The 26,894-nt window shown below is 40.4% G+C and overlaps 1 protein-coding gene across 11 annotated transcripts in view; it reads left to right on the top strand.

Moving 5' to 3' along the window:
• The first annotated feature begins 339 nt into the window (after positions 1-339).
• LOC113443646 (solute carrier organic anion transporter family member 1C1-like) overlaps positions 340-26,894 on the top strand; it is a 34,118-nt gene continuing 7,563 nt past the window's right edge. Inside the window, exons 1-15 of one of the 11 annotated variants that reach the window (XM_087935198.1) lie at positions 340-432; positions 741-859; positions 966-1,072; positions 2,710-3,023; positions 6,481-6,605; positions 7,199-7,340; positions 7,723-7,855; positions 10,800-10,921; positions 12,843-12,989; positions 15,242-15,340; positions 16,843-17,085; positions 21,427-21,591; positions 22,638-22,833; positions 23,726-23,891; positions 25,533-25,708. In XM_087935198.1, coding sequence (XP_087791324.1) covers positions 6,495-6,605; positions 7,199-7,340; positions 7,723-7,855; positions 10,800-10,921; positions 12,843-12,989; positions 15,242-15,340; positions 16,843-17,085; positions 21,427-21,591; positions 22,638-22,833; positions 23,726-23,891; positions 25,533-25,708 — 1,700 coding nt within the window. In that variant the 5' untranslated portion in view covers positions 340-432; positions 741-859; positions 966-1,072; positions 2,710-3,023; positions 6,481-6,494. Of the gene's footprint in view, positions 433-740; positions 860-945; positions 1,073-2,706; positions 3,024-6,480; positions 6,606-7,198; positions 7,341-7,722; positions 7,856-10,799; positions 10,922-12,842; positions 12,990-15,241; positions 15,341-16,842; positions 17,086-21,426; positions 21,592-22,637; positions 22,834-23,725; positions 23,892-25,532; positions 25,709-26,894 lie in introns of all 11 variants that reach the window. The other 10 variants (XM_087935202.1, XM_087935195.1, XM_026712048.2 and 7 more) reach the window with 10 other exon arrangements.

The following is a 26,894-nucleotide window of genomic DNA, read 5'->3' as shown; positions in this document are numbered from 1 at the left end:
AAGTTGAGGAGTACCAGTGGTCCAGACCGATGGCCATATGTTCTTCTCTAAGGTACAACTCTTTCAGGCAATCATTACCCTGGCAGTGCAAAGAACACCCGGTGGAAGAAGTGGATTTTCGTTCTTCTAAAGAAGTAAACTATTTACAAGCAAAGACCTGAATGTGACCGCAAGCAAAATGCCCATTTATTAACAATGCAAGCCATCGCAGTTCATCTTATAAATCTCCCTTTTGGGTTTGCTATCTGGAAAGGATGGAAATAAGTGGTGGGGGGGGAGAGGGGAGGAACAGCAAGGGAAAAAGTTATGCAATGCCCTGCACTAATTCTCCACCTTCCAAAGGAGGCTGATCCCTGGACACACACACACACACACACACGATTTGGCTGCTTGCCTCAGGGGATTGAAGAGTCCAGACCTGTCAGACGAACAGTAAGTTTTCTCTCTTCTGGTTGGGATCAACTCATCAGCTCTGCCCTACCTTCCTTTGTTGGGTGGGAGGCTGCTTGGTGGGAATCCTTTAATCTCTGGAAGATCTTGTGCTAGAAATTCCATCTCCCTTGTGCCCTTCCCCCAATACTTTTAGAACTAAAGAAGGTGGTGTTGTATGAATTGGGAAATGAGGGCATGTGATGTGATCTTTTGGCATGACTAAAGAAAAAACAAATCTGTTGTTTTTTAGTAGGCTAATGAACTGCTGCAAAGCTTCTTAGCTTTATTTTATTTTATTTGTCTTTTAGCTTTTGCATTCTGGCAGCTGCAACGTTAGTTAATAATAAAAAGGTAGAATGGTTGGATTGGAGTTGAACCACTCAAATCAAGGGATCAAGTCTAAGTGAAATTTTATTGATTCTATTGGGTAGGTTTAAGTAGCTATTAGATTTATAACTTGCCTTTCTCTGCATATCTGTAACTGACCTGCGTTTCATAATGGAAACAGAGTAGGACCTTTTGTACTATTCCAGGCACGTCGGCTTTTTCTTAAGGCTTGGATAATTTGGACCTTACATACCTGAGAAAATCTTGTTTCCCAGATCAAGTGGCTGACTCCTCATATCAATGTTTTCAGAAGGTAAATTCCATTTGTAGCCATATCTGTAACCTGAGGTGAAACTGGAGATGCCAAAAAAAGGGGGGAAACTTCTTGGTTGCAATTGTGATTTTTCTTGGGAAAGATTGCTTGTTGGCAACAGTGTCATGTATGGGCAGAATTAAGATGTTCTTTTTAAAAAATCCTGGTTTTTTTTTTTAAACAATGCATAAAGAAGTATATATCCACTGGCTGTGGAAGTTGCATGCTCCTACTCATAATCGGTGTTAGACCTTAAACCTCCTGTGTGAATTAATCTCATCTTGTGAAAGTGAGCGCTCTGAAAACTTGCCACGTTTACCCCAAAAGGGTCATGGTCCATATTTGCCATCCTGGCAATATGCTGTCAAGCCATTTTAAAAATGAAATTGGGGACCTCATAGAATTTAGGGATTAATTGGGCTTGGGGCTTATGTGGAGAACCAAGGATGGGAGGTACAGTGATGTGAAGAACATCATGCCATTGTGAGACCACTTTGACCCTTTATATGGATATGGTGACATCATATATCCGCTCACAGTTACTCTGTGCTAAGATGGGCAGACAATAAATTTAATAGATAAATGATAGACAGGCAAGCAGGCAGATAGATAACATGTTTTCCCCAGAATAAGACCTATTTTGAAAATAAGCCCTAGCATGTTTTTATGTGTGCACTTAATATAAGCCCTACCACCAAAATAAACCCTATTTAAGGGCCTGTGCAGCCGCTCGGCCACCCATTCTGTCTGGTTGCTCATAGTACCACGGCCACGAGGTGAAGCAGGATGGTGATGGAGCTGTTCCATGTGTCCCGCACCAGTTTACCTCAGGGGCCCTCAGCCAGGCCCTCCACACCCTGACAGCTCCTTGGGGCAGCAACACCAGAAACCATGTGCATTAGGAGTCTACGTGACTGCTGGCTCACTTCTTCTGCTTGCTCATGGCTACAACAGAGCAGAAGGCTGAGCAGTGTGCTGGTGCTGTGGACATGAGGTGAGGCAGGTGTCAGGCCATGGATGGCCTGGCTGTGGGGCCCATGAGGTAAGTCAGTGTAGGGTGTGTGGAGCAGCTCCATCACCAACCTGCCTCGCCTCATGGATGGTCTGGCTGTGGGGGTCCTGAGGCAAGCCAGTGTGGGGCTCATGGGGCAGCCTCCCACCTGGCCTTGTGGTCTTGGCACCAGTGCGTCACTCGAACTCCTCCATTGCAGCTGCGAGCAAACAGAAGAAGTAGGCTGGCAGCCAGGCAGGGTCCTGCTGGACAGGGCTGCCAGAGCCAACACGAGGCAAGGCAGGTGTTGGGGAATGGGTGGCCTGGCTGTAGAGGCTCTGAGGTAAGCTGGTGCAAGGGAACCTGGGGCTGTTCCACCCCCTGCCTCATGGTGGCAGCACTGGTTTGCTGTGCTGCCTTCTGCCCTGCTGCAAGCAAACAGAAGCGGGCCTCCCCTACATGGGAAAAAAATAAGACCCCCCTCAAAGAATAAGCCCCGGTGCTTATTTTAGGGCCCAAAAGAAAACAAGACCTGGTCTTATTTTGGGGGAAACATGGGTAGGTGTAAATAAATAAGTAAAAGCTTACAAAAGGGACATAACTTGTTCAATAGTATGTTGCTTCTTTTTCATTTTTACAAAAGCAGCGAGATCCTCGCAGACAACCTTCGGCGTTATCTAGAGACCATTGCCCTCTGGAAGATCTTCAGAGCACGCGATTCCTGTGACGTACAACTGCTCACTACTAAAGTCCTCCTGTGGGAATTTTTTTCCCGAAGTTTGAGCATCCAGAGAATTACTGAAGGTAGAAAGGATCATCAAGATCCCCAAGTCTAACCCTCAAAGCTTCTGAGTGATCGACACATGAAAATAACAACAGAACTTGACCTTCTGACATTTCCAACAGCAAGCTCAGAAACACCATCAAGATAAATCTGAAGAGGTTTCCCAAGAATTTAAGGTAAGGAAATAAGTTTCTCTCGAGGGGGAGAGAATTTTTGAAAAACAGAGGAGGCCATCTTTAGCCCAGCATTAATTCAATCATCTCCAGTGAAGGAAACCTAACCGTTCTTTAAGGTCACCTTTACCCAAACAGAGTGAAATGTCTCTGCAACTCAAAAGGCTTGGGAGGAGCCCGAAACCTGACAAAAATGTTCTGCCTTTATCTAAGGAGGTCAGAAAATGGATCGTCAGCCAAAGCATAATGTGTAGGCTGTGTTTAACAACCAAGGTTGGCCCAAACACATTCCACACCGTTTGCATATTGTTTGATGTTAGTTAGTTAAAGCACTCGTTAATCTAATGTGGTCATTGGCTCAGGGCCCCAAGATTGGACTTTTTCATATCCATGAGGAATTTGCAGAAGAGATAAACACTGGGATTGTCTGGGTGGAGAGAGAGAGAGAAACTCATAAAATTAATCCTGGATTAGCTAACACAGGGACTTAATAAAAAGGAGGATCGAACTGGGATTTGAGTTACTTTTCACCTTGGGAATCCAATACTGAGGTGTGTTCATGGACAGCTTCCTTTGCTCATTTTTATGAAAAAGTAAGTCCCACTGAACTTTGGCTGTTTGATGGTTATAAAAAAGGGGGTGTGAAAATATTTTTAATGGTAACACTATCAAAGTATGGAATTTCAACAGGAATTATTGTAGCCCACTCTATAATTCACATTTGTGTCAGGATTGAAGTCAGCATTTTATATAGTTTTTTTCTTGAGGCGGCAGATGTACGATTGTGCTATCAAGCTGCAAACCTATACATGCATTTTGAAGTTTCCTTCAAATTACATTTGTCTCCCTGTGACTTAAGAGACATGTTCATGGAGTTTTCCTAGCAGCAGCGTAGAATGGTCTGTCACTGTCTTTTCCAGGATAGGTGTTTTTTTCCCCCAACTTGCTGGTATTGCCTTCGTTTCTGTGGTTTCTCAATGGTCTCTCATTAGGATTGACTGTACTTGGTTTCCAAGGTCAGCAAATCCATGGAATTCAGTAGACCGACAGTTGATGCTCCCACATTCCTAATGCCTTAAGCCCTATCCTACTAGGTTTTTTACAGGGTTCAGGCTGGGAAGATATACATGTAGGCTGGGAAGATATAAATGTAATTCGCAAGATTCACCATGATTGATCTGGTGTCTAAGGCTGCAAAAAGGTTCTTTAGCATTGTGTATCCTTCCTTCTTTCCTTCCTTCCTTCCTTCCTTCCTTCCTTCCTTCCTTCCTTCCTTCCTTCCTTCCTTCCTTCCTTCCTTCCTTCCTTCCTTCCAGAACTGGGCTGTTACCAGTTTGCCCCTGTTCGGGTAAACTGGTAGCTAATTTTAACATTTTTAATAACCAGTTTGTCGAACCAGCAAATCCCGTTCTAGTGGTTAGTATGAAAAGATGCTACTTTAATCATCTAGTCATGCAAGCAATAGTCAACCTAGAATGGGCCAACTGAGGACCATAGCTAGCCTTTGAATTGTGAGCTGGGGCTTTGTTACATAAAATGTGGCCCACATCTCACTTGAATTAGTGTTGATTTTATCATAGCTAGAATATTTAATTATTTAGCACTTTCTTCACATTAATAGTTACAAATTAGGAGCAATTTGTTGTGGAAATGAAGAGGGTTCTTAAAAACTGCATAAGTCATGGAGAAGATCTTAGCTATTCATCTGTAAGATAGGGATTCTAATTTGCTGTCAATTCATATATATATATATATATATATATATATATACATACATACATACACGCATACATACATATGTATAATTTTCTCTGTGTAATTACTTGTTATTGTTCTGATTAGAAAACATGAAGTCATCTTCCTGATTTTGTACTTAAAATAAACCTGTTGAACAATATGACTGAAGTCTACAAGTGGCTTAGCGCCTTTTTAAGAAACTTTTATTTTTAAAAAATTCACATAAGTAAAAGAGAAATATGAAATCATATAGAGTGAAATTAAAATGAAAAGAAAGATAAAAAAAGAAGTAGGAAAGACGGTGATAGGGAAAAAAGCAAAATGAAAAGAAACAATATATATAGAACAATATATATGTTTTCTTAAGTTTTCGTGGGTACTTACATGTATGGTATTCAGCTTTGTTCGAGTATTTTCCCACGTCATTATAGTTGTGCTTTTAAAGTTGTAGCAACATTTCGGCAGAATCTTAGATGATGGCAGATGAGATTCTGCCAAAACGTTGCTACAACTTTAAAAGCACAACTATAATGAGGTGGGAAAATACCCAAACAAAGCTGAATACCAACAATGTGTGTGTGTGTGTGTGTGTGTGTATGTATGTGTGTGTGTATATATATATATATATATATATGATAATTGACAGTCTGGTGGAGTCATCTGTCAATTATTTGGAAGCCTGCACTCACAAACAAAAATATCTCCACACCACAAGCCAAGCAAACACCTGGGCACAAACAGACCCCACCTGTTACCTCCAGCTCAAACACACCCCAACCAGGCATCCAGATGAAACCTAGCTTCCTAATAAATGATAGCCGTCCATTTACTCGGAGCCAAGCCACACTGAAAGCCTCCAATACAGGAACACAATGTTGCCAGCCAATCAAAAAATGCTACAAATCAGACAGAAGTTATTAGAAACACCAGTCAAGCAGAACACAGCAAACTCCAAGACCAATAAACACAGACCAAGACTCCCAACCAATCAGGATGAAGAAAAACCCATCCTGGCACAGCAGTAGGCTAGCCCCAAATTTAAAACTGAAACAACTGTAAAAGTCTGACTCACAGACGAACACAATACACAAGCCTGATGATGGCAGATGAGATTCTGCCGAAACGTTGCTACAACTTTAAAAGCACAACTATAATGACATGGGAAAATACCCAAACAAAGCTGAATACCATACATGTAAGTACCCGTGAAAACCTAAGAAGATATCTATGTATGTATGTATGTATGCATGTATGTTATTCAGCTTTGTTCGGGTATTTTCCCACGTCATTGTAGTTGTGCTTTTAAAGTTGTAGCAACGTTTCGGCAGAATCTCATCTGCCATCATCAAGAAAACACACACACACACACACACACACACAATCAGCTTTCAATCTTCTTTAGAGCAATTACTCTCTCCTCCCTCTTTAAAGTTACAACATGATTCTGTTTGTGGACTAATATCGCTTAAGCTAGGAGAAGGAAGGTTGAGGATTAAAAAGAAGAATAGGTGTTGAAAGCAATGGAAAGAGAGGGCTTAGGAAGAGACTGGATTTTCATCATGGTATTTGAGATTGTTTGAGGAGCTTTTGAGTTTAGGATTAGGCCTGTAGGACAGAAATTCCCAATCAGAATAATAGAATAACAGAGTTGGAAGGACCCAATCTCAAAATTTCAGTTATATTTTGACCACCAAACAGAAAAAAAAAAAATCTGTGTTCTCAGTTTAGATCAACACCATGGATGGAAAAACAGCTTCCCAGCAAGCAAAAGAAAATCCATTTGACCTGGATAAGACCTTTGGATCACATCCTGTGAAAGTGCCACCTCTCTCTATTTCCAAATTAAAGGTAATCACTTTCCTCCTCCTTCCCTCCCTCCAATTTTCGCTTCAATGAATCCCTGAGCTGCATCCCACAAAGGCTACTCTTTTTTTCTATTCTGAAATTAAACACCTTCCCATTTTGTCTGCAATAAATCCTCACGGTCACATCCAGTGAAGGCTACACACAGCCTTTCTGTTTCAAAGCTAAGAGCAATCGCTCGGCCACTTTCCTTGGAGAGGTGGAAAATATTCATACGATTCACGCTTAAAATCACAGGGTAAAATCTACACTAGCAAAAAGTCCAAAGTCTAGTAGTGCCTTTCTCAATTAACCAGGGGTGGGCTGCTGGGGGTTCGCAGGTGTTCGGGAGAGCCCCTGGCTAAGATTCTGTGCAGTTTGGACACACACACACCCCCAAATCCCACTCCTGTCTAATTTTTAATTTTTACCATGGGCATTTCACTTACCTGTGGTGGGCCTTTGGAGAGTAAAAAATACTAAAAATGACCTGCCATTTTAGAGTTAGGGTTAGGGTTAAGCCTCTCTGGAAGCCTCTAGCAACTTTCTAGCAACAGTTCCTTTGCCAGCTCACTATTTTATCTCTGTTTTCATCTTAGATATTTCTTGGAGCACTGGCATTTTCTTTTTTTGCCAAAGCTTTTTCAGGAAGCTACATGAAGAGCATGATGACTCAAATCGAGCGGAGATTTGAGATCTCATCGTCTGTGGTTGGCTTGATTGATGGAAGCTTCGAGATAGGTAGGTTGTCTCGTTATGGGGTGCAGAGGTTACACAGCTTGGCCATAGAACAGAGGTGTCAAACACAAGGCCTGTGATGTGGTCATATCTAGCCCATGGGGCCGTCCTGGAAAATGTAAGGGGCTGTCCCACGTCGCTTCAGCCCGTCTACCCAATGCAAAGAGGAAACATGTTTGGGGGAATGGCGTCAAGCTGGCCACGCCCACCCAGTCATCCATGCCCACCCAGTTGGCCACACCCACCCAGTCGGCCACACCTGCCTGGCCCACCCGAGGTCAACCACAGCTCTGATGCAGTACTCAATGAAATTGAGTTTGACACCCCTGCCATAGACGATGCTCCTTTGCTAAGAGGGCTGTTCATGTGTCTTCTTCTGATTCAGGAAACTTATTGGTAATGGTTCTGGTGAGTTATCTTGGACCACGGGTTCACCGCCCAAAGGTGATTGCAACAGGTTCTCTAATTATGACCTTGGGATCCTTCCTATCGGTGATGCCACATTTCATCATGGGACAGTAAGTGCAGTTTGTTTGGCTCGACTTTCTAGCTTGGAAGCTATAGCCAGATCACCTGATTTAATCTGAGGAACAGTTGGCTGTTGTTTTTGTTGATTCTTTCTCTTTTAGGTGGATTGTGGTGTGACTTGTTGGACGAATCCAGCCTGTTGAATTACTTTCTAATTAAAGACAGCACGTGCTTGTTTTGTTTCCTGGAATAACTCGCTTCCTTATTTTGCAAAAGTCAGTAAATCATAAACGTAACAGGGCAGGATTCGTATAAAATGGTAAAATATGCACAAAGCCTAATCAAGGACTAACCAGAGTTAAAGCAATCAGGTTTCTAGGTCTTTAATAAATCTTTAATGGACCTGTTATATTATGAATACAGTTATAATATGAGAGGAACCAGGAAACAGATAAACTCAGTACTGAAATTAAATGGATGATATAGAATAGAATAGAATAGAATAGAATAGAATAGAATAGAATAGAATAGAATAGAATAGAATAGAATTCTTTATTTGCCAAATGTGACTGGAAACACAAGGAATTTTTCTTGGTGCAATTGCTCTCAGTGTACATAAAAAGAAAAGATATATTCATCAAGAATCATAAGGTACAACACTTAATGATAGTCATAGAGTACAAATAAGCAATTAAATCATACTAGGAAACAGTCAATATAAATTGTAAGGATGAATTTAACCATACTTCTTTAAAAATTGTTTTTCTATTAATACATTTTAGTGCTTAATAAACCTCAGGTTATCTGGGTATTTAATTTGCTTAACAATACAAATTTATATAATTCTTTATTGACCAAGTATGATTGAACACACAAGGAATTTGTCTTGGTGCAGATGCTCTCAGTATACATAAAAGAAAAGATACATTTGTCAAGAATTTTACATTCTTACATTCTTAATCTCCACCCCTTTTTTCCAACCATTGGTAAAAATAGATTCCATGTTTGATAATATTCTACATCTTCTTTCTGTTTAATTTTCAATGTCAATCTATCCATTTCTGCACAATCTAGTATCTACCCGACTATTTCTTCATCTCACAGTATATCTTCATTTTTCCACCATTGTGTGAATATAATCCTCGCTGCTGTTAAGACATGTAATATTAAGTACATACTTTTCTTATCAATTTTTTCTAATATTATACCTAATAAAAACAATTCAGGTTTAAAATCTACATGTTTCCCTATCATCTTTTCTAGCCATCTATGTATCTTTGATCTTTCCCTTTTTCTTTTGCGCAAGTCCACCACGTATGATAAAATGTGCCCATTTTTAGTTACATTTCCAGCATATAAATTTAGCCATACTGAAGCTTCTGTTGAAGATGAATGGATATGGCACATCTCATAGCTTCCATTGTTCTCCAGTGGTCTAGTGATTAAGGCACTAGGCTAGAAAGTGGGAGACCATGAGTTCAAGTCTCCCCTTCACCAAGAAAACCAGCTGGGTGACTTTGGGTAAGTCCCTTTCTCTCTCTCTCTCTCTCTCAGCCCAATCCACCTCACAGGGTTGTTGTTGTGGAGAAACTAGGAAGAGGAAGGTATATTGGAAGATAAAAGGGGAAGAGGAAGGTATGCGCACCGTCTTGAGTTATTTGAAAAATAATAAAGGCAGGATATAAATAAATAAGCAAATAAAAATACTTATTCACTACTTTCAGTTAAGCTATGTTCTACACAGCATAGGAAAGGACTAAGAAATCATCAGCATAAGAAATGAAGGATAGGAACTAAGATAAATTATTTTAAGCTCATTAAGTAATATTCAAGTTACACCAACATCATTTACTACTCAGTATGTCTCCATGTCTTTCTATCCTTGAAAACCATCCTCTCTTTCCCTGTAGGCAAACACCACTTCATGGAGTACCTGTGATTCTTTAAACTTCTCACCTCTGCCTTTCTGATGATCCCAACACTCCTTAGGCATGAAGTTCTTGTTCTGCTCCTTTCCTTAAACCGTTCACTCTTGTTTCATATCTTTGTTTATTTGTATCTTGTATGAGAAGTTCCCAGGAGCCCATGTAGAAGAAGATAAACACTGATTTGAGGGGGTCTCAGCTCAAATTTGAAACCAGTGTCCTATATCATGGCCACCTTTGGATGGATGGATGGATAGTTGATGGATGGATGGATAGATAGATAGATAGTTTAGTTTTATGGATCATATGAATCCATAAGGATCATATGGATCCTTTAGGGGTCATAAAGAATGGTGCCTGTGGAAGGGAGATCAGCATCAGCAAAAAAATGGGTGCTGTGATGTAGCTTCCTTTGAAGATATGTACAATGTCAGCCTATATGCTAATGGGTAGAGGGTTTCTCTTGTCATGCCCATTCTGCCATTTTGACAATTTTAACTCCCTCCACCATGGATGGTCTTGTTCATGAAAAGCAAATGAACTGGGTTTCTACAACAGTGTAACACATGCATACATAAACCCATATCTAATGTAAGTATGAAAGTGACCTAGCAAATACTAGATCTTTAAGTGTATATTCAGCTCTTGTGTAAATATATTCAGCAATGATGTAGACAGTGTGATGAGAGGCCAGAAAGTTGGATCAGGAGCAGATTCTCTATTTTAAACCTTCTCACATACTCCAGAATTTAATTCATTTGATTTTGTTTCTCCTTACAAGCTTCCTGAAAAACTAACGTAGGAGGAAGTTCCTGCTAGTATGTAGAGTAGAACCAAGGGGAACATCAAACTAACATACTTTTTCTATCACAGATCTGTTTCTATCACAGATGTGTTCCATGACCACAATAATTATGTTTGGTTTTCCTGGGTTTTACATGTGCAGTCAACCCAAACCATGTATCCATCCAACCATCAGTCAGACCCATGGAGAGATAATCTTTCTCAAATAACGATGCAAAGCAAGGTTTAACTTTCTAGTCCCATAATCCTGGCTTTTGTTCTGCAGTTACAATTACAAAAGTATCACAGTTTCCTTGGCCAATTCATCTACAAGTGTTTCAGCCTGTGTGCCAGGATCTTCCCAACATTACACTCTTGCCGAAACATCCCACAATGCAACTATGGTTGGTAAGTAAAAAAATTTCCAGTGGCCTTGGGCCTTTGTAGGGGAAGGCGGAGTCCTGCATTTAGCGGGAAAACTATCTGGTGGGAAACTATGGCCCTTTTATGACCTGTGGACTTCAACTCCCAGAATTCCTGAGAATGGCTGGCTCAGGAATTCTGGGAGTTGAAGTCCACCAGTCAAAAAAGGGCCACAGTTCCCCACCTCTGAAAAGAGTGAGCATTCAGGTGTTAAGTATCCACAAGGAAGCCTGGAAAAATTATCTCATTCTTCAGGTTTGTAATACTGTAAATCTACTCTTTAGATGGTTCACATGTTGTCCTTGTTTGCCTAGCAATCCATACCATGATTTTCCAGTTTGATCAGGTTTTTTTGCCCTTACAAATCAAAGTAAACTTTCTTGTTTGGAGTGGGCTCATGAAAAATTCAAGATGTGAAATAAACACTCTTAGGTTTAAGGACGTAATCTGAGAAAGCCCCGGAAGCCATATTGGACTTGATAGGTTTCTTGAATTGAAACAAGCGGGTGAGATTAATTATTTGTCCCTTGAGAGGAATTAGTGCCACTCTTCTAGGCTAAAATAGATGAAACTAAAACATGAAGAATGGTTGCAGGAAGTGGGTATGTCTTGTTTAATGAAAAGAAGGACTAGGGGCTGTTAGCAATGTTCTGATATCTGAAGGGCTGCCCCAAAGAAGAGGGGGTCAATGTATTCTCCAAAGCACCTGAAGGCAAGACAAGAAGCAAAGGGTGGAAACTAATCAAGGGGAGAACAAACCGAGAAATAAGGAAAAATTTCCTGACAGAATAATTAATCAATGGAATGACTTGCCTCCAAAAATTGTGGGTGCTCCAACACTGGAGGTCTTTCAGAAGAGATTGGACATCCATTTGTCTGAAATGGGTTTCCTGCCTAATCAGGGGGTTGGACTAGAAGACCTCCAAGGTCCCTTTCAATTTTGTTTATACTGTTATTCTCCCCACAGAGTTACTTGTGCCCATTATTCAGGGGGAGAGGAGATGATACTTACTGAGGACTTGCAAGGAAGTTTCTCTCCTGTCATCCATCAAAGCTATCTCAGCTTTTGGAATTATTATCACACTTGCTTGAACAATTTACCCGTGTCACAAGAGCTAGAAACGTGCCTTAGAGTAGACACTGGCTTGCAAGGTTTGGAATCAGTGAAGTTGAACAGGTAGTCCTTGACTTAAAATCATTCATTTAGTGACTGTTTAAAGTTACAACAGCACTGAAAAAAACCCGGCTTAACACCAATTCTCACACTTATGACCATCGTGGCATCCTCACAGTCAAAATTCATGTGCTTGACAACTGGCAGAAATTTACAATGGTTGCAGTGTCCCAGGGTCATGTGATTAGCATTTGCAACCTTCACGGCTAGTTTCCAAGAGGCAAAGTCAACGGAGGAGGTTGGGTGAGCTGTGGTGGTGCAGTGGTTAGAATGCAGTACCACAGGCTACTTCTGCCGACTGCTGGCTGACTGCAATTTGGCAGTTCGAATCTCACCAGGCTCAAGGTTGACTCAGCCTTCCGTCCTTCTGAGGTGGGTAAAATGAGGACCCAGATGGTTGGGGGCAAGAGGCTGACTCTGTAAACAGCTTAGAGAGGGCTGTAAAGCACTGTGAAGCGGTATATAAGTTGAAGTGCTATTGTTATTCGCTTCATGACCATGTGATTCATTTAGCAACTGCAGTGGTTCACTTAACAACCGTGGTTAAAATAAGGTTGTAAATTCGGACGCCACTCACTTAACAAGTGCCTTGCTTAGCAGTGAAAATTCTGGTCCCATTTGTCTTCCTAAGTCAAGGATTAGCTGTTCTTTGGAAAGAAAATTGTAATGCTTGGGTAGTATTGTGACCAAGCTGTGGACCTCACAACTTCTTGGGGCACCTTCTGTTTTCAGGATGTGAAAAAATGGCAAGTTCCTACTTGTGGATCTTTGTGCTTGCTGGGAACCTTCTACGTGGAATTGGAGAAGCCCCTATCATGCCCCTGGGGATGTCTTACATTGATGATTTTGCCACAGAAGAAAACTCTGCCTTTTACATAGGTAAGATAAAGGCAATCACTCTTTCTCTCCTGAATTTGAGTATTACAACGGAGGTGGGACCAATGATATAGCTATCCCAGCCCTCAGACTTCAACTCCCAGAATTCAATTCTGCCCAATGACTGGGCATTCTGGGAGATGCAATTCCAGCCTGGTTAGAAGGCACCTTTGGGAGAAGGCGGGGGGGGGGGCTCAATTCTTGTCTTTAGTAGGTTAAAATGGTTGAATCCTTGTGATTATTTCATCGCAAGGATCCTTAAGTAAGTCTGCATTAAAAAACCATCCATAGAAATTCAACAGAGGGTCAGTAAATTAGTTCTGAGACACAAACCCCATTTTTCTTGCTGAAAATTTATTTATTTTATTTATTTATTTTTGTCAATTGCTTACCAGATAATAGGAAAAAGTAAAGACATAGTTATGAATAAAAGAAAGAATAGGACAGGGTTGGTAGGCACGTTGGTGCATTTATGCATGCCCCCTACAGACCTTTTAGGAAAGCAGTGAGGTCAATAGTAGACAGTCTAAGGTTAAAGTTTTGGGGGCTTGGGGAAGAAACCACAGAGTCAGGTAGAGTATTCCAGACATTGACCACTCTGTTGCTGAAGTCATATTTCCTGCAATCAAGTTTGTTGCAATTAACCTTGAGTTTGAATCTATTGTTTGTTCTTGTGTTGTTATGGTTGAAGCTAAAGTATCCATTGACAGGTAGGACATTGCAATGTATGATTTTATATACCATACTTAGATTGGACCGAAGGCAGCATAGTTCTAGGTTTTTCAGGTCTAGAATTTCAAGTCTGGTGGCATAAGGTATTCTACAATGAGTAAAGGAGTGGAGAACTCTTGTGAAATATTTCTGGACTTTCTCAACTGTGTTAATATCAGATACATAATGTGGGTTCCAGACTGATGAGCTGTATTTGAGTATTGGCCTAGCATAATGTTTGTATGCTCTAGTTAGTAGTGTGATATTACCAGAGAAAAAGCTATGTAGGATTAGGTTAACAACTCTGAATGCCTTTTTGGCTATGTAGTTACAGTGGGCTCTAGCACTTAGATCATTAAAGATGAGTCCTCCAAGATCCTTGACAGAGTTTGGATCATCAACAAGGTCTTGACTATTTAGCCTGTATTTTATTTTCTGATTTTTTTTGCCAATATGTAAGACAGATCATTTATTTGTTGAGATTTGAAGTTGCCATTTGTTTGACCATTCTAATACATAGTCAAGGTCTTTTTGAAGGGTAGCAGTATTGTCTGTGGTGTTGAACAACTTTACATCATCAGCGAAGAGAATGCAGTTGCTCTTGATATGATCACAGAGGTCATTTATGAGAGAAGGGATTTTGCCAGGTTTTGGAGAATGAGAACAGAGGATATTTTGGGAAGAAAATTGGGAGAAACAATGAGTAGTTTAGTAGTAGTGGTGTAGTTGTAACCTAATTCTACTTTGTTCTCGGGTTATGTTAACAAAACTTGCAAGTCTGAAAGTACATATCCCACACCGTAACTTTTAAAAGCCTGATAAATTAGGGAGGATCCTTTCTGAGTGCCTTTCTCTACCCCTTATACAGTTCTGTGTCCCACCCTTCATCTGTGTCTCTTCCCCTATATCCCATGGTCATCCCACATACAATTACCCTCATCCACATGTTTCAAAATGCAGATAAGATCAGGTATGACATACCAGGTCCACACACAGAAGTTCCAGATCACTGATTTATTGTTAAAGCCTATACACTGGTATTTTCTCAGACTAATGTTTAGCATCTGGTTAGAACTAGATAAGGGTCAGCGGTGTTCAAGAGGAGTTGGACTTAGTTCGCTTGTGGCTACATAATGATTCTAAAGTGATGCCTCTTTTAACTCCTCCCTTGGCTCTGTCACTCCTTCTCTTACAGATAGAATCATTCATTTTCCCAACCTTAAAGGTAACAACACCTGCCTATTTTTTAGCAATAATATGGAAGTAATTTGCAATTGCTATTGTCACTGCTGGGTGGATGGATGGATGGATGGAGGAGGATGGGAAAGAGGAAAGGAAAGATGGTAGATGTTCCAAGTCAAGTTTTCAATTCTGGGATTTTCTGGTGGTCTTCATTTAAGTACATTTCAAATATCGCCTTGCTTAGCTTTGTGAGCAGTCAAGGTTGGTTTGATGCAGCCGCCTGCTGTAGACCCCATTCTTCATCTGTGTTGAAGTCTTGTTCTGCAGATGTTCCTGTACTTAGGTTAACTCATCTTTTGTAGGAACTGTACGGTCTGCAGGGATGTTTGGGCCGTCTCTTGGCTTCCTGCTTGGAGCTTTTTGTGCCAGTTTGTGGGTTGACATTGGAGCAGTAAACCCAGGTAAGGAGCAAGTATCACCTCCAATGTTTCTCCTCAGCCATTTTTGTCTTTTTAACTGGTAGACATTTGCTAGCCAGACACCAAAACTTTGATTTAATGAAGTCCCAGTTAGCAAACTTCAGATGCATCGGACAACATTACTGTCCAGACATTATTCTAAAAGAACTCAGGTCCATTGTTTCTGAAAAGGCTATCAAGTGTGCATTGATTTTACATTGTTTTTTATGAGATGGGGCAAATTAATCCTTTGTGCCAATTTTATTTCATTACACAGATGATAACAATTAATACAAATGGCATGCTTTGGGATTTAACAGACATCTGGGAATAATTGACAACCTTTGCCCATTTCCCCACGAGTCTATTAAACTGATGTTTTAAGTTTCCTATTTTGTGACTAGATAAGTATAGGAAGGAGAGAATGATATAAGAAAAGAACCACCAATGAATATTTGGACCACATTGTAGAGATCCTTCCCTAATGACTTGATTACAACAAGCTAGACTAGGCTTAAAATAAGCTTGCTTGCAAGCTAATATGTCATGGAAACCCAGCTATTGCCTTAGCATTGAGTGCAGAGGTGGTATTCAGCCAGTTCTGACAGGTTCTAGACGACCAGTAGGAGAAATTTTGAGTAGTTCAGAAAACTGGTAAATACCACTCTGGTTGGCCCCGCCCCCATTTATTCGCTGCTGATCAGTTGGGTCTTCTTTTGTTGCCCTGCACAGGAGAATGGAGCTGGAAAGCAGGCTAGTGGGGTGGGGAGGGAATGGGATTTTGCAGTATATCCTTCCCCTGCCATGCCTACCAAGCCACGCCCACCAAGCCACACCACACCCACCAAGTCACCCCCATAGAACCGGTAGTAAAAAAAAAATGAATACCACCACTGATTGAGTGTGAACGAAGCAATTACATGAAGCCATCCTATAATTGGGTCTGTTACAAGTGACTGGTCCACAGAAAGTGAGTTAAGATATCAGACTAGAAATGGGTAGATGGTGACTTCTAGTCTCTCCTACAAAGCCAGTTGGATGACCTTGAGCCAGTCACTCTGTCTCAGGCCCCAAGAAGGAGGTAATAGCAAACCACTTCTGAAAAACCTTGCCAAGAAAACCACAAGGCCATCTGCAAGAATCAGACACAATTGAGTGGAACAAAAAAGCAACAACCCACAACCTACTTAACTTGGTTACTAGAAGAATCCACTTTCTTGCCTAATCGTTTGAATGATACAATAAGCAAGAGGCCAGGTTGTGCACATGTAAAACAACCTAACCTTTGCTTATGATAATAAAGCGCCTTCAAATTTAGAGGAGCTGATAGGGAGCTGTTCAAATGGAACTGAACTGCGTGTTGTTAAACCATGTTTAAGATTCAACATGCCATATGAACACCATGAACGTTAGGTCCTGGTGAATCCAAGGGATGTGCTTAATAGAAAATGTACTAAGAGCCTTCATATGCAAGTTTGCCTCTCTTTTTTCCCCTTTTCTCCTAGATACACTGACCATCAATTCCAAAGACACACGTTGGGTTGGTGCTTGGTGGCTTGGGATATTGATCTGTGGTGCCACCAGTTTTATGTCATCTCTTCCTTTCTGGTTCCTGCCTTACTCTTTGCCACAAGAAGGAGAACAAGTTGTTAAGAAGTCAATGGAAGTTTATGGAATCGCTCAAGTCGGCCAGAACAAACTGGAAGCTCCGAGACCCCCACAGCTAAAGGTTTCAGAAGTGGCAAAAGGTGATTGAATGACCTCTCCACAAGTAGCTCGTTCTGAGCTTTGTAACTAAACCTGTGTTCTCTAACCTTTTACTCAATTGCCAGAGTCACTTCTTAGACTGAGACGGATGGCATTTAAATTTAATAAATAAATGTAAATGAAAGGGCTATGGTTTCCAAAAATATCTTTTTGGAAACACGTCCATTTTTAAATATAATTTTATTTTAAAAGATTAAAATTAAAAGAGGAAAAACTGATTAATTTTAATCGGAAGAGAAAAAAAGAAAGCGTGGGAAAGAAAAAATAGAAAAGAAAGAAAAAAATAACATACTGCAATATAAAAAAGAAATTGTTTCTTTATGTAATGATTTCCATCTTCATCACAAAAAGTATAAACAGTTTTAGTAATTTATCACCTCCCTTGAAAATACATCATGTATTTTCCCATATCCCGCTCTTATCTATAAGCAAGTCTTTAAATTCTTATAATTCAGTCCTAATCAGTAAAGTCCATTAACAGTTAGCAGAGATAATAACAGCTATTTTAACCCTGATCAAATAAACCAACTTTATATCCCTTCCTTTTTCTTTTAACTATATTGATTTTTAATCCCTTTCAAATAATATCCTATATGTTTTTTAAAAAATTTCTTTGCCCTCCTCACAAAATTCTTCAAAGCTTTAACAATTTTTTTTTTGTAAAAGCAATTTTTCCAAATTAAATCCAACACCTAAAAGTTATCCAGGTCACTCCTATGATTTGTTTTACTGTATATCCCATTTTTTATTAAGACATCCACTGGTTTCAATTGTATAGCCAGGGTTGCATGTTTTTCCATACCATTCTTCTAGCCTGACATTTTTAAATCCACTTTCAGATCAGTCTGGTTTATCCAGTGAAAAATGTTCCTCTTCCATAACATATTTTCATATGTATTCATTATTACAGGAGATTTTAATCATATAGATCTTCGTGTGGTCCTCCCTAAATTCTATCAACATATAAGGTGTGCAACTAGGGGATTGAACACCTTGGATAAGGTCTACACGAATATTGTAAATGGATACAGGGTATTACAACTACCACATCTGGGCCAGTCAGATCACTTGTCTCTGCTTTTAGCCCCGGAGTATATTCCTCTGAGAAAACAGGCGGGGTCGGTAGTCAAGACGGTGAAAAGCTGGCCAGAGGGAGCAATGGAGCAGCTAAAGGACTGCTTCGAACGCACAAACTGGGAAGTTTTTGATCATCCTGATCTCAATGAACACACGGCTGCAGTGCTAGGGTATATGGCACACTGTATTGATACTGTCACGGTGGATAAACGAATCCGGGTGTATCCTAATGAAAAACCTTGGATGATCGGGAAGGTTAGACGCTTGTTGTACGCAAGAAATAAGGCTTTTATGTCTGGGAATGATCTAGATTATAGTGCTGCAAGAACAAACTTGAAGAGAGGTATTAAGCAAGCTAAGGCCGAATATAAGAGGAGAATTGAAGACTGCTTTCTCAGTAATAACATGAGGCAGGTTTGGCAGGGGGTTCAACAACTAACGAACTATAAAGCAAAAAAGGTCTCTTTGGATGGTAGTGCGGCGGTGGTTGAGGAGTTGAACAATTTTTTTGTTCGATTTGAGATCCATCAAACTGAAACTGTCCCTTTGCCATCATTTACTCAGCAGAGCCTCCCCTTCATTGTGAATGAGCAGGATGTGAGGCAGACAATGAAGGCGGTTAATTCCAGAAAGTCAGCTGGGCCCGACTCAATTCCTGGTCGTGTGGTAAAAGATTGTGCTGATTAGCTAGCTGGGGTGTGGACTGAAATTTTTAATTGATCCTTGACACAAAGTGTGGTTCCTGTGTGTCTCAAGGCTTCCACCATCGTTCCACTGCCTAAAAAGTTGCCCACAAATGGTCCTAGCGACTATAGGCCGGTGGCACTAACTTCTATCTTAATGAAGTGCTTTGAGAAGCTAGTTCGAAATTATATTATCTCCTGCCTTCCTGATTCCTTTGATGGGCTTCAGTTTGCTTAAAAAGAAAATAGATCAACCGAGGATGCAATTATTACTGTGCTTCACATGGCCTTATCCCATTTGGAAACACCGGGAATTATGTAAGAATGTTGTTCGCAGATTTTAGTTCTGCTTTCAATACCATCATACCGCACAGATTAATAGCCAAGCTCAAAGATCTAGATTTTCCAGATTCTATTTGTTTATGGATATTGGATTTTTAACAAATCGTCCACAAAGAGTTAAACTGAATGATTATATTTCTACTGTCAAGACACTTAGCATTGGCACTCCGCAAGGTTGTGTCCTTAGTCCACTACTGTTCTCCATTTATTCATCTGATTGCACAAATAAACATCCCAACAATAAGATAATAAAAATTTGCAGACGATACTACGCTTGTAGGACTTATTTCTGGGGATGATGAGTCTGCATATCGGGATGAGGTATTACAGCTATCCCACTGGTGCAAAAATAATAATCTTCTATTTAACATTAAGAAGACCAAGGAGGTTATAGTGGACTATAGGAAAAAAAGAGCAGACATTCAGCCACTGTATATAGAGGGAGTTCGTGTGGAACAGGTGGTTGAATGTAAGTATCTCGGGACCATCATTACAAATGACCTGACCTGGAGTGCAAACACTGCTGCTTTAATTAAGAAGGCACAACAACGATTGTATTCACTAAGGATTCTTAGGAAACAACAACTGGCTGAGAGTCTACTGACTACCTTCTATCAGAGTTCAATTGAGAGTATATTATCCTACTGTCTCTGTGTATGGTTCTCGAGCTGCACAGTGGCAGAGAAAAAGGCAATTCAGAGGGTGATTAAGATGGCCCAAAACATCATTGGCTGCTCACTCCCCTCTTTGGAAGAACGGTATAGGAATAGATGTAAGAGGAAGATATTTAATATATTGAATGACTCCTCTCATCCGGGACATCAGCTCTTTGAACTATTACCATCGAGAAGGAGATTCAGGGTATTAAGAACAAGGACGACTAGATTTAAGAACAGTTTTTATCCAAGTGCAGTTTTGAGTTTGAATGCAGGGTCATAAGATTTTTGTGGAATTTAATGGCTGAAAGTAATGGGGTATTTACATTTTTAAATTGTATAGAGATTATTGTATGGTCTGTTGTGTTTAATTTTATTTTTCTTTCAATGGTGTTGTCCAGTTTTACTTGTGGAAGAGCACCTCATTTTGTTGCACCCGCTTGCGAGTGTAATGACAAATAAATTCTTATGTCTTATTTTGAACACATTATCTATAGTGACAGGCTTTCTTAAAATTAATTTATGTTCCATTGTTCACATACTGGTCTCTGCAAGTTGTTGTGCTCTTTATTACTGTCACGTGTGCTGTGGTTCTTCCCATGGTCTAGCCTTGGATCTTTGAGAATAACCTTCAAAATATCCAATATTAAAACATTTTGTGCATTCTGTATCAGTTTGTGAAATTTAATGGTCCTTCTCCCTTAAGTGTAATTTTTCATTCTTCTGGTTCCTCTAGGGTCTGGGTTAAAATGTCTCATCCTATTTTTTTTTTTAAAGAGAATTCAAAACAATACCAAAATCAAACTTCTCAAACACTTTTGCTGCAAAAAAAGTTTTAAAGTCGTTAAACCTGAATTAAAACTCCTTTCTCTAAAGATTGAGGGAAACTCAACCACTGCTGTAAAACTTGTGGATCCAAAGGATCCTAGTAACTGAAGAGGGTTACAAAGAGATTTCTAAAAGTGGTTAGAAAAGTATGTCTCAGATGTCTAAGTTGAATCAGGAGGTATTGGGTTTTCAAAGTTGTATGCTTTGGAAAGGAACTCTTTCTTGTTAGCATTTTGAGAAACGAACTGTGAACTGTGGTGGTGCAGTGATTCGAATGCAGCATTGCAGGCTAATTCTGCTCACCTTGTCAGAATTTCGATTCCTTCGATCCTGACCAGCTCAAGGTTTACTCAGCCTTCCATCCTTCCATGGGTAAAATGAGGACCCAGATTGTTGGGGGCAATGTGCTGACTCTGTAAACCACTTAGAGAGGGCTGTGAAGAGCTATATAAGTCTAAGTGCTATTGCTATTGCTAACTCACTTTGACCCTGGTACTGATTTTGCTATAATGTCCAATTAATCCTGTTGGATTAGGTCATGTCTATAAATCTCAACTCTTGTGAGGATTTTATCCCAATCATGTTAATTAACAACTAATTGAATGACTTAATTATATAATCGATGATTTTTCCTCCTTGTGAAATCATATTTTTTTAAATTACAAATTTGAACAAAAATAGACCAGATATTGAATTTGGTTATCCTTTTAGTTTTATTTTATTTTTGCTATTCCAGATTTCTTTCCTACTTTGAAGAAGCTGTTTGGAAACCCCATCTTCCTGATCTATTTGCTCCTTACAGTCCTCCAATACAATTCTCTGGTTGGCATTATAACCTTTGAATCAAAGTTTATGGAGCAGCAGTTCAACATCTCCGTTTCAAGAGCCATTTTTCTTATTGGTAGGTGGAACTCTTCTTTTTATTATCCACACAACTTCCTACTACTCCTTTTTTCACAACATCAACTCTTTGAGATAGGTTGAGCTGAGAGAGAGAGAAAGTGATTGGCCCAAAGATACCCAGCTGGCTTCATGGGTAAGGCAGGTTTGGAATTCACTGTCACCTGGTGATTAGCCCAAAGTCACACCGCTGGCTTTCATGCCTAAGATGGGACTGGAATTCACAGTGTCCCGGTTTCTAATTTGGTCCCTGAACCACTTACACAAAACTACTAGATATTCCATGAGATTGAGCAGGCACACAAGATAAATTGGTGGACATCCTTTTCCTGTAAGAGTGAACTCTGTGTGAATAGAGAGGAGTGTTGGGTAGCAGAGAGAAAGAGGAAGAACAGGATAGAAGGGAACGCCAAAATAATATAACAAGAAATGAGGACACCAGAGATAGCAGCAGTGTTAGGAAGAAAACAGTAGCCATTTTGGTTCTGACCAGACTCATCAAATTTGGTTCTGACCTCACCCTCAGCTGGCATTGTCTCATCACCCTGCCAAAATGAGGCAGATAATTTTTACAGGTAGTTCTTGGCTTACAACCACCACTGAGTTCGAAATCTCCAAGCAAGACAGTCGTTAAGGGAGTTTTGCCTCATTTTACAACCTTTCTTGTCATAGTTCGTAAGTGAATCACTGCAGTTGTTAAGTTAGTAACATGGTTGTGAAGGAACTCTGGCTTCTCCCTGGACTTTGCACGTCAGAAGGTGACAAAAGGGGATCCAGGGACATTGCAGCCGTCATTATACATGTGAGTCCCTTGTCCAGCTCTCGTGTCTGTGGGGATGCTGCAAAGGCCATTGGTGTGAAACACGGCCATACGTCCCCTTGTTTCAGTGTTGATGTAACTTTGAATGCTCATTAAACACATGGTTGTAAGTCGAGGACTACCTGTACTCCTGGCAGTGGGTTATGGTAATTGTGATTCTGAAGAAGGCAGTGTGTTTTGTGCTGAGTGGCACATGAGATAACATCATTGCTCCCTCTGCTTTACAGGTGTGATCGTCTTACCTATTACCATTGTGGGGATGTTCCTGGGAGGTTTTATCATCAAGAGGTTCAAACTGCACATCGCAGCCATGGCGAAGTTTGCCTGTATCACCTTTCTGACAGGCTTCCTGTTAAACCTGTTTTATTTTGGTGCCAGTTGCCAAGTGCTTCAAGTGGCTGGTTTGACTGTCAACTATTCTGGGTTTGTCACCCGGTTCCTCTTTTGGGGGTGATGGGAGGAAGAGGCAGTTAATGCATGTTTTAGAGCTGGGGTGGCGCAGTGGTTAGAGTGCAGTACTGCAGGCTACTTCGGCAGACTGCTGGCTGACTGCAATTAGGCAGATCGAATCTCACCAGGCTCAAAGTTGACTCAGCCTTCCATTCTTCTGAGGTGGTTAAAATGAGGACACAGATTGTTGGGGGCAAGAGGCTGATTCTGTAAACCGCTTAGAGAAGACTGTAAAGCACTGTGAAGTGGTGTATAAGTCTAAGTACTATTGCTATTTGTAATGTATGTTTTCTAATGCATGTTTTCTGACACATATATTCTAATGCATGTTTTCTAATGCATGTAGTGTATTCTGATGCATTTTTCTTTCTCAGAAGGGTACCAGGTAGAAAAGTTCTCCTATATCTTGTTCCCAGAGGTGGAATTCAGCAGGTTCTGACCAGTTCTGGAGAAACAGTAGTGGAAATTTTCAGTAGTTCGGAGAACCAGCAAATACCACCTCTGACTGGAAATTTTATAGTATCCTGCCCCTGCCACACCCACTAAGCCACACCCACAGAACCGTTAGTAAAAAAAAAAAAATGAATCCCACCACTGCTTGTTCCTCACTTTCTCATTTAATTTGGTTTCCATCAAAAGTAGCCTGGGACATTTCTTTCAATAGGGACAAGAAGATCTTAGCAATTCATTCTTATTGTTCTCTTTTGGGATCCTTCTTTCTCGCAGTGGGTTGTTTTCCAACACTTTGTTATCCTTCTGCAACCTGTAGTTCTTGCCTCTTATGCACGGATGGCATTGTTTTGGCTGAGAATAGCTCTATCTTTCTGTCTTTGGACTGATGACGGCTCCATCACTATTCCTGTAGCGTCCCAGAAGTGTCCTTCTCCAAAGAGAAGCCGTTATCTGTCTGCAACTCTAACTGTGGCTGTGAAGCGACCCTCTGGGACCCAGTTTGTGGAGACAACGGTATCACCTACATGAACCCTTGCTTAGCTGGCTGCAAAACTTCTGCGGGACATGGAAAGGATTTGGTAAATGCAGAGATGTTACACTTCATCCCTATAACGGAAAGGAAATAAGTTCTCGTTGTTTGTTTGTTTTTATTTATCTATTTATCTATCTATCTATTTATTTACTGTATCACTTTCAGTAGGAGAAATAGGCAGCATAACAATTGAATAAATAAATCAATAAGTTCTTAGTTTCCTGAGAAATGGGCCAGTCACAGAATATTAGATCTGGGCAAATTTTTATAGGGGTGCTTCACTTCTAGGCAAGCTTGTTCCCTATTGGTGCTGCTGCTCTTGACATTTATTTTATTTGCTAGATTGATACCTGTGCTTCTCTACGAAACTATGTAGTCAGGCTTAGGTTTTTGGAAGGAAAATAAGGGGAGGGGGGAAAATTCTGCCTCTGCCTACCAGCATCCATCGGTATTCATCTGGCTAGCGTCCTGTCAGTGTGTGAGAGAGTTGAGGAAACTGAAACAGTATTTGCTGTGTGAGCAAGAAGGAGACAGCAAAGAGCCTGGGCGTGACTTAGCTCAACAGTTCTGTACTAAAGCTGCTCGGTGCTGTGAAACTAAAACTGAAACTGAAACTCCTCTCCTCTGCTTGTGTTTTGCATTTGGAACAGATTTCTTTTCAGGTAGGGAGGGGGAGTAGAACTCCTTAGCATCAGAGCATGTTAATAATAATATACAAAATACTAATGCTTTGATGGTCATTTCGAAAAATCCTTTCTTAGCAAGCACTTAGAAGCCAAGAGGAACATACGTGCCAAATTTCAAGTTTGTAGGCTTTACGGTTCTGGAGATTTCGTGATGATGCGTGAGTGGTGTTTTGCTTTTATATATAGAGATTGATTGTATGTGCCACTCATCTCACAGCCCAAAACGATTCTGGACAACTTCATGCTGAATGTCATGTTGTTGGAGCTAATGGCACAATAGCCTCTTCTGACTTTCCACTAAATTCCTGGAAATCCAGAAGAAGACCCTATATTGGCAATAAAGGGTAAAACAAGTCAATATGATTGACAGAAGAGAACCCTACACACACACACACACACTGATGATGTTACTCAGTTGGGTAATGAAATGTCTGCAGGAAAACCAATAAGCATCAAGGACTCCAAAGTTCAATCCTGAGCTACAAATAGAATAGAGTAGAGTAGAGTAGAGTAGAGTAGAGTAGAGTAGAAAAGAACAGAACAGAACAGAACAGAACAGAATATCTACTCCTTTCTAGTCCTGATGATGTTATTTAGTTGGGTAATGAAACATCCGTGAGAAAATAAGAGTTGGTCCCTTTCAACTCTGTTATTCTGATGCAGCAACTAAAACCTAGTTCATAACCTGGACACATTTATTGTGGGTTTATTGTACAATTAATACCCTGTGGTACAAGTTTCATCGATGTAATTGATTAATACTTGGGGGCAGAGAACAAGATCTTGTTTTTAACGATAACTTACCTTATTTTGATACTCCATGTGGGCAAAGCAGAAGTTGGACTAGAGGATCTCTAAAGTCACTTCCAACTCAGTTATTATGTTACTTTGGAAATGATTGACATTCCTACAAAACATTAATTACATTGCTTGCATGAAGATAGAGATTTGGAAATGTAGACCAATCCAAGCCTTTACTTCATTTTTCTTTTATCTTGCAGGTATATCAAAATTGCAGCTGTCCAGGAATTTCAGGAGCTGGTAATTTTTCTGCAGTTTTGGGTCAATGTCCAAGGGATAAGTGTACAAGAGAATTCCCTTACTTTTTAGTGTTGTTGTCCATACTTGCATTTATCTTCTCTTTGGGAGGAACGCCAGCGTATATGCTTATGTTTAGGTGAAGACTTTTACATTCTTTCCTTTGTCCTTTTTTAAAGCACGGGGGGCAAACTGGTGAAATATTGTAAAATTACTGTAAAAACAATACTCTAAAAAGATTGTAAAATCATACCCTTCCATGCCATTCATTGCTTGTTTTGCAGTTTACTTCTGAGTGGCAAAAGGCAGTTCTCAGGTTGCAAACACATGATTGCATTTTATTTCCTTTTATTTATTGTGCCAGCTTCAGTACAGGTAATTCTCAACATAGGGCCAGTTGTCTAACAATCGTTCTAGGTTAAGACAGACCTACCTTGGGCTACCATCAGCCGTGGTGGCGCAGTGGTCAGAATGCAGTATTGCAGGCTAATTCTGCCAACTGCGTGGAGTTCGATCCTCACCAGGCTCAAGGTTGACTCAGCCTTCCATCCTTCTGAGGTCTGTAAAATGAGGACCCGGATTGTTGGGGGCAATGGACTGACTCTGTAAACTGCTTAGAGAGGGCTGTAAAGCACTGTAAAGCAGTATATAAGTCTAAGTGCTACTTACGACCTGGATTCAAAATTCTAACAATTGCTCCCCCCACAGTCATATAACTAAACAGGGCACCCTGCAGTAAGGGTGCATTTACAGCCATTGTGCAACACGCTTCAGTTACATGCTCACATTTTATGATGGTTTTGCCAAAACCTGGCATTTACCTCTGGCTTTCAGTAAAACTGCACCCATAGCAAACCACTAGTTCTCTTAACAAGTGTGTCTATTTGGGGATTTTCATTCATCCAGGTCATGGCTGTCCCAAAGGTGCTTTTTTCAAGAGACAACTGGACTTCCTTGTTTTTTCTTTGAAGACGTTTTGCTTCTCGTCCAAGAAGCTTCTTCAGTTCTTCCATTCCTTCCCATCCAGTCAGAGCTGAAGAAGCTTCTTGGATGAGAAGTGAAACATCTTCAAAGAAAAAACAAGAAAGTCCAGTTGCCTCTTGAAAAAAAGTGCCTTTGGGACTTAACAACTGTGGCATTCGCTGAATGACTGAAACATTCGATTTACGACCGTGGTGTTTGCCTTAATGAATTAAGATAAATATACATATCCCAGGATAATGTTGCAGGATCCATTGTTTGCTTTAAGACCACAGGGGTGGCTTTACAACCATAGCTTTAGTTTAACAAAAAGAGGTCTTTAAAATTGGGTCGATCACATGACC

This window comes from Pseudonaja textilis, chromosome 5 (genome assembly GCF_049901715.1).
Source record: "Pseudonaja textilis isolate UNSWEBS1 chromosome 5, rPseTex1.2, whole genome shotgun sequence".
In the NCBI taxonomy this organism is placed as follows: Eukaryota; Metazoa; Chordata; class Lepidosauria; order Squamata; family Elapidae; genus Pseudonaja; species Pseudonaja textilis.
This window is presented reverse-complemented; position numbering and strand designations above follow the sequence as displayed.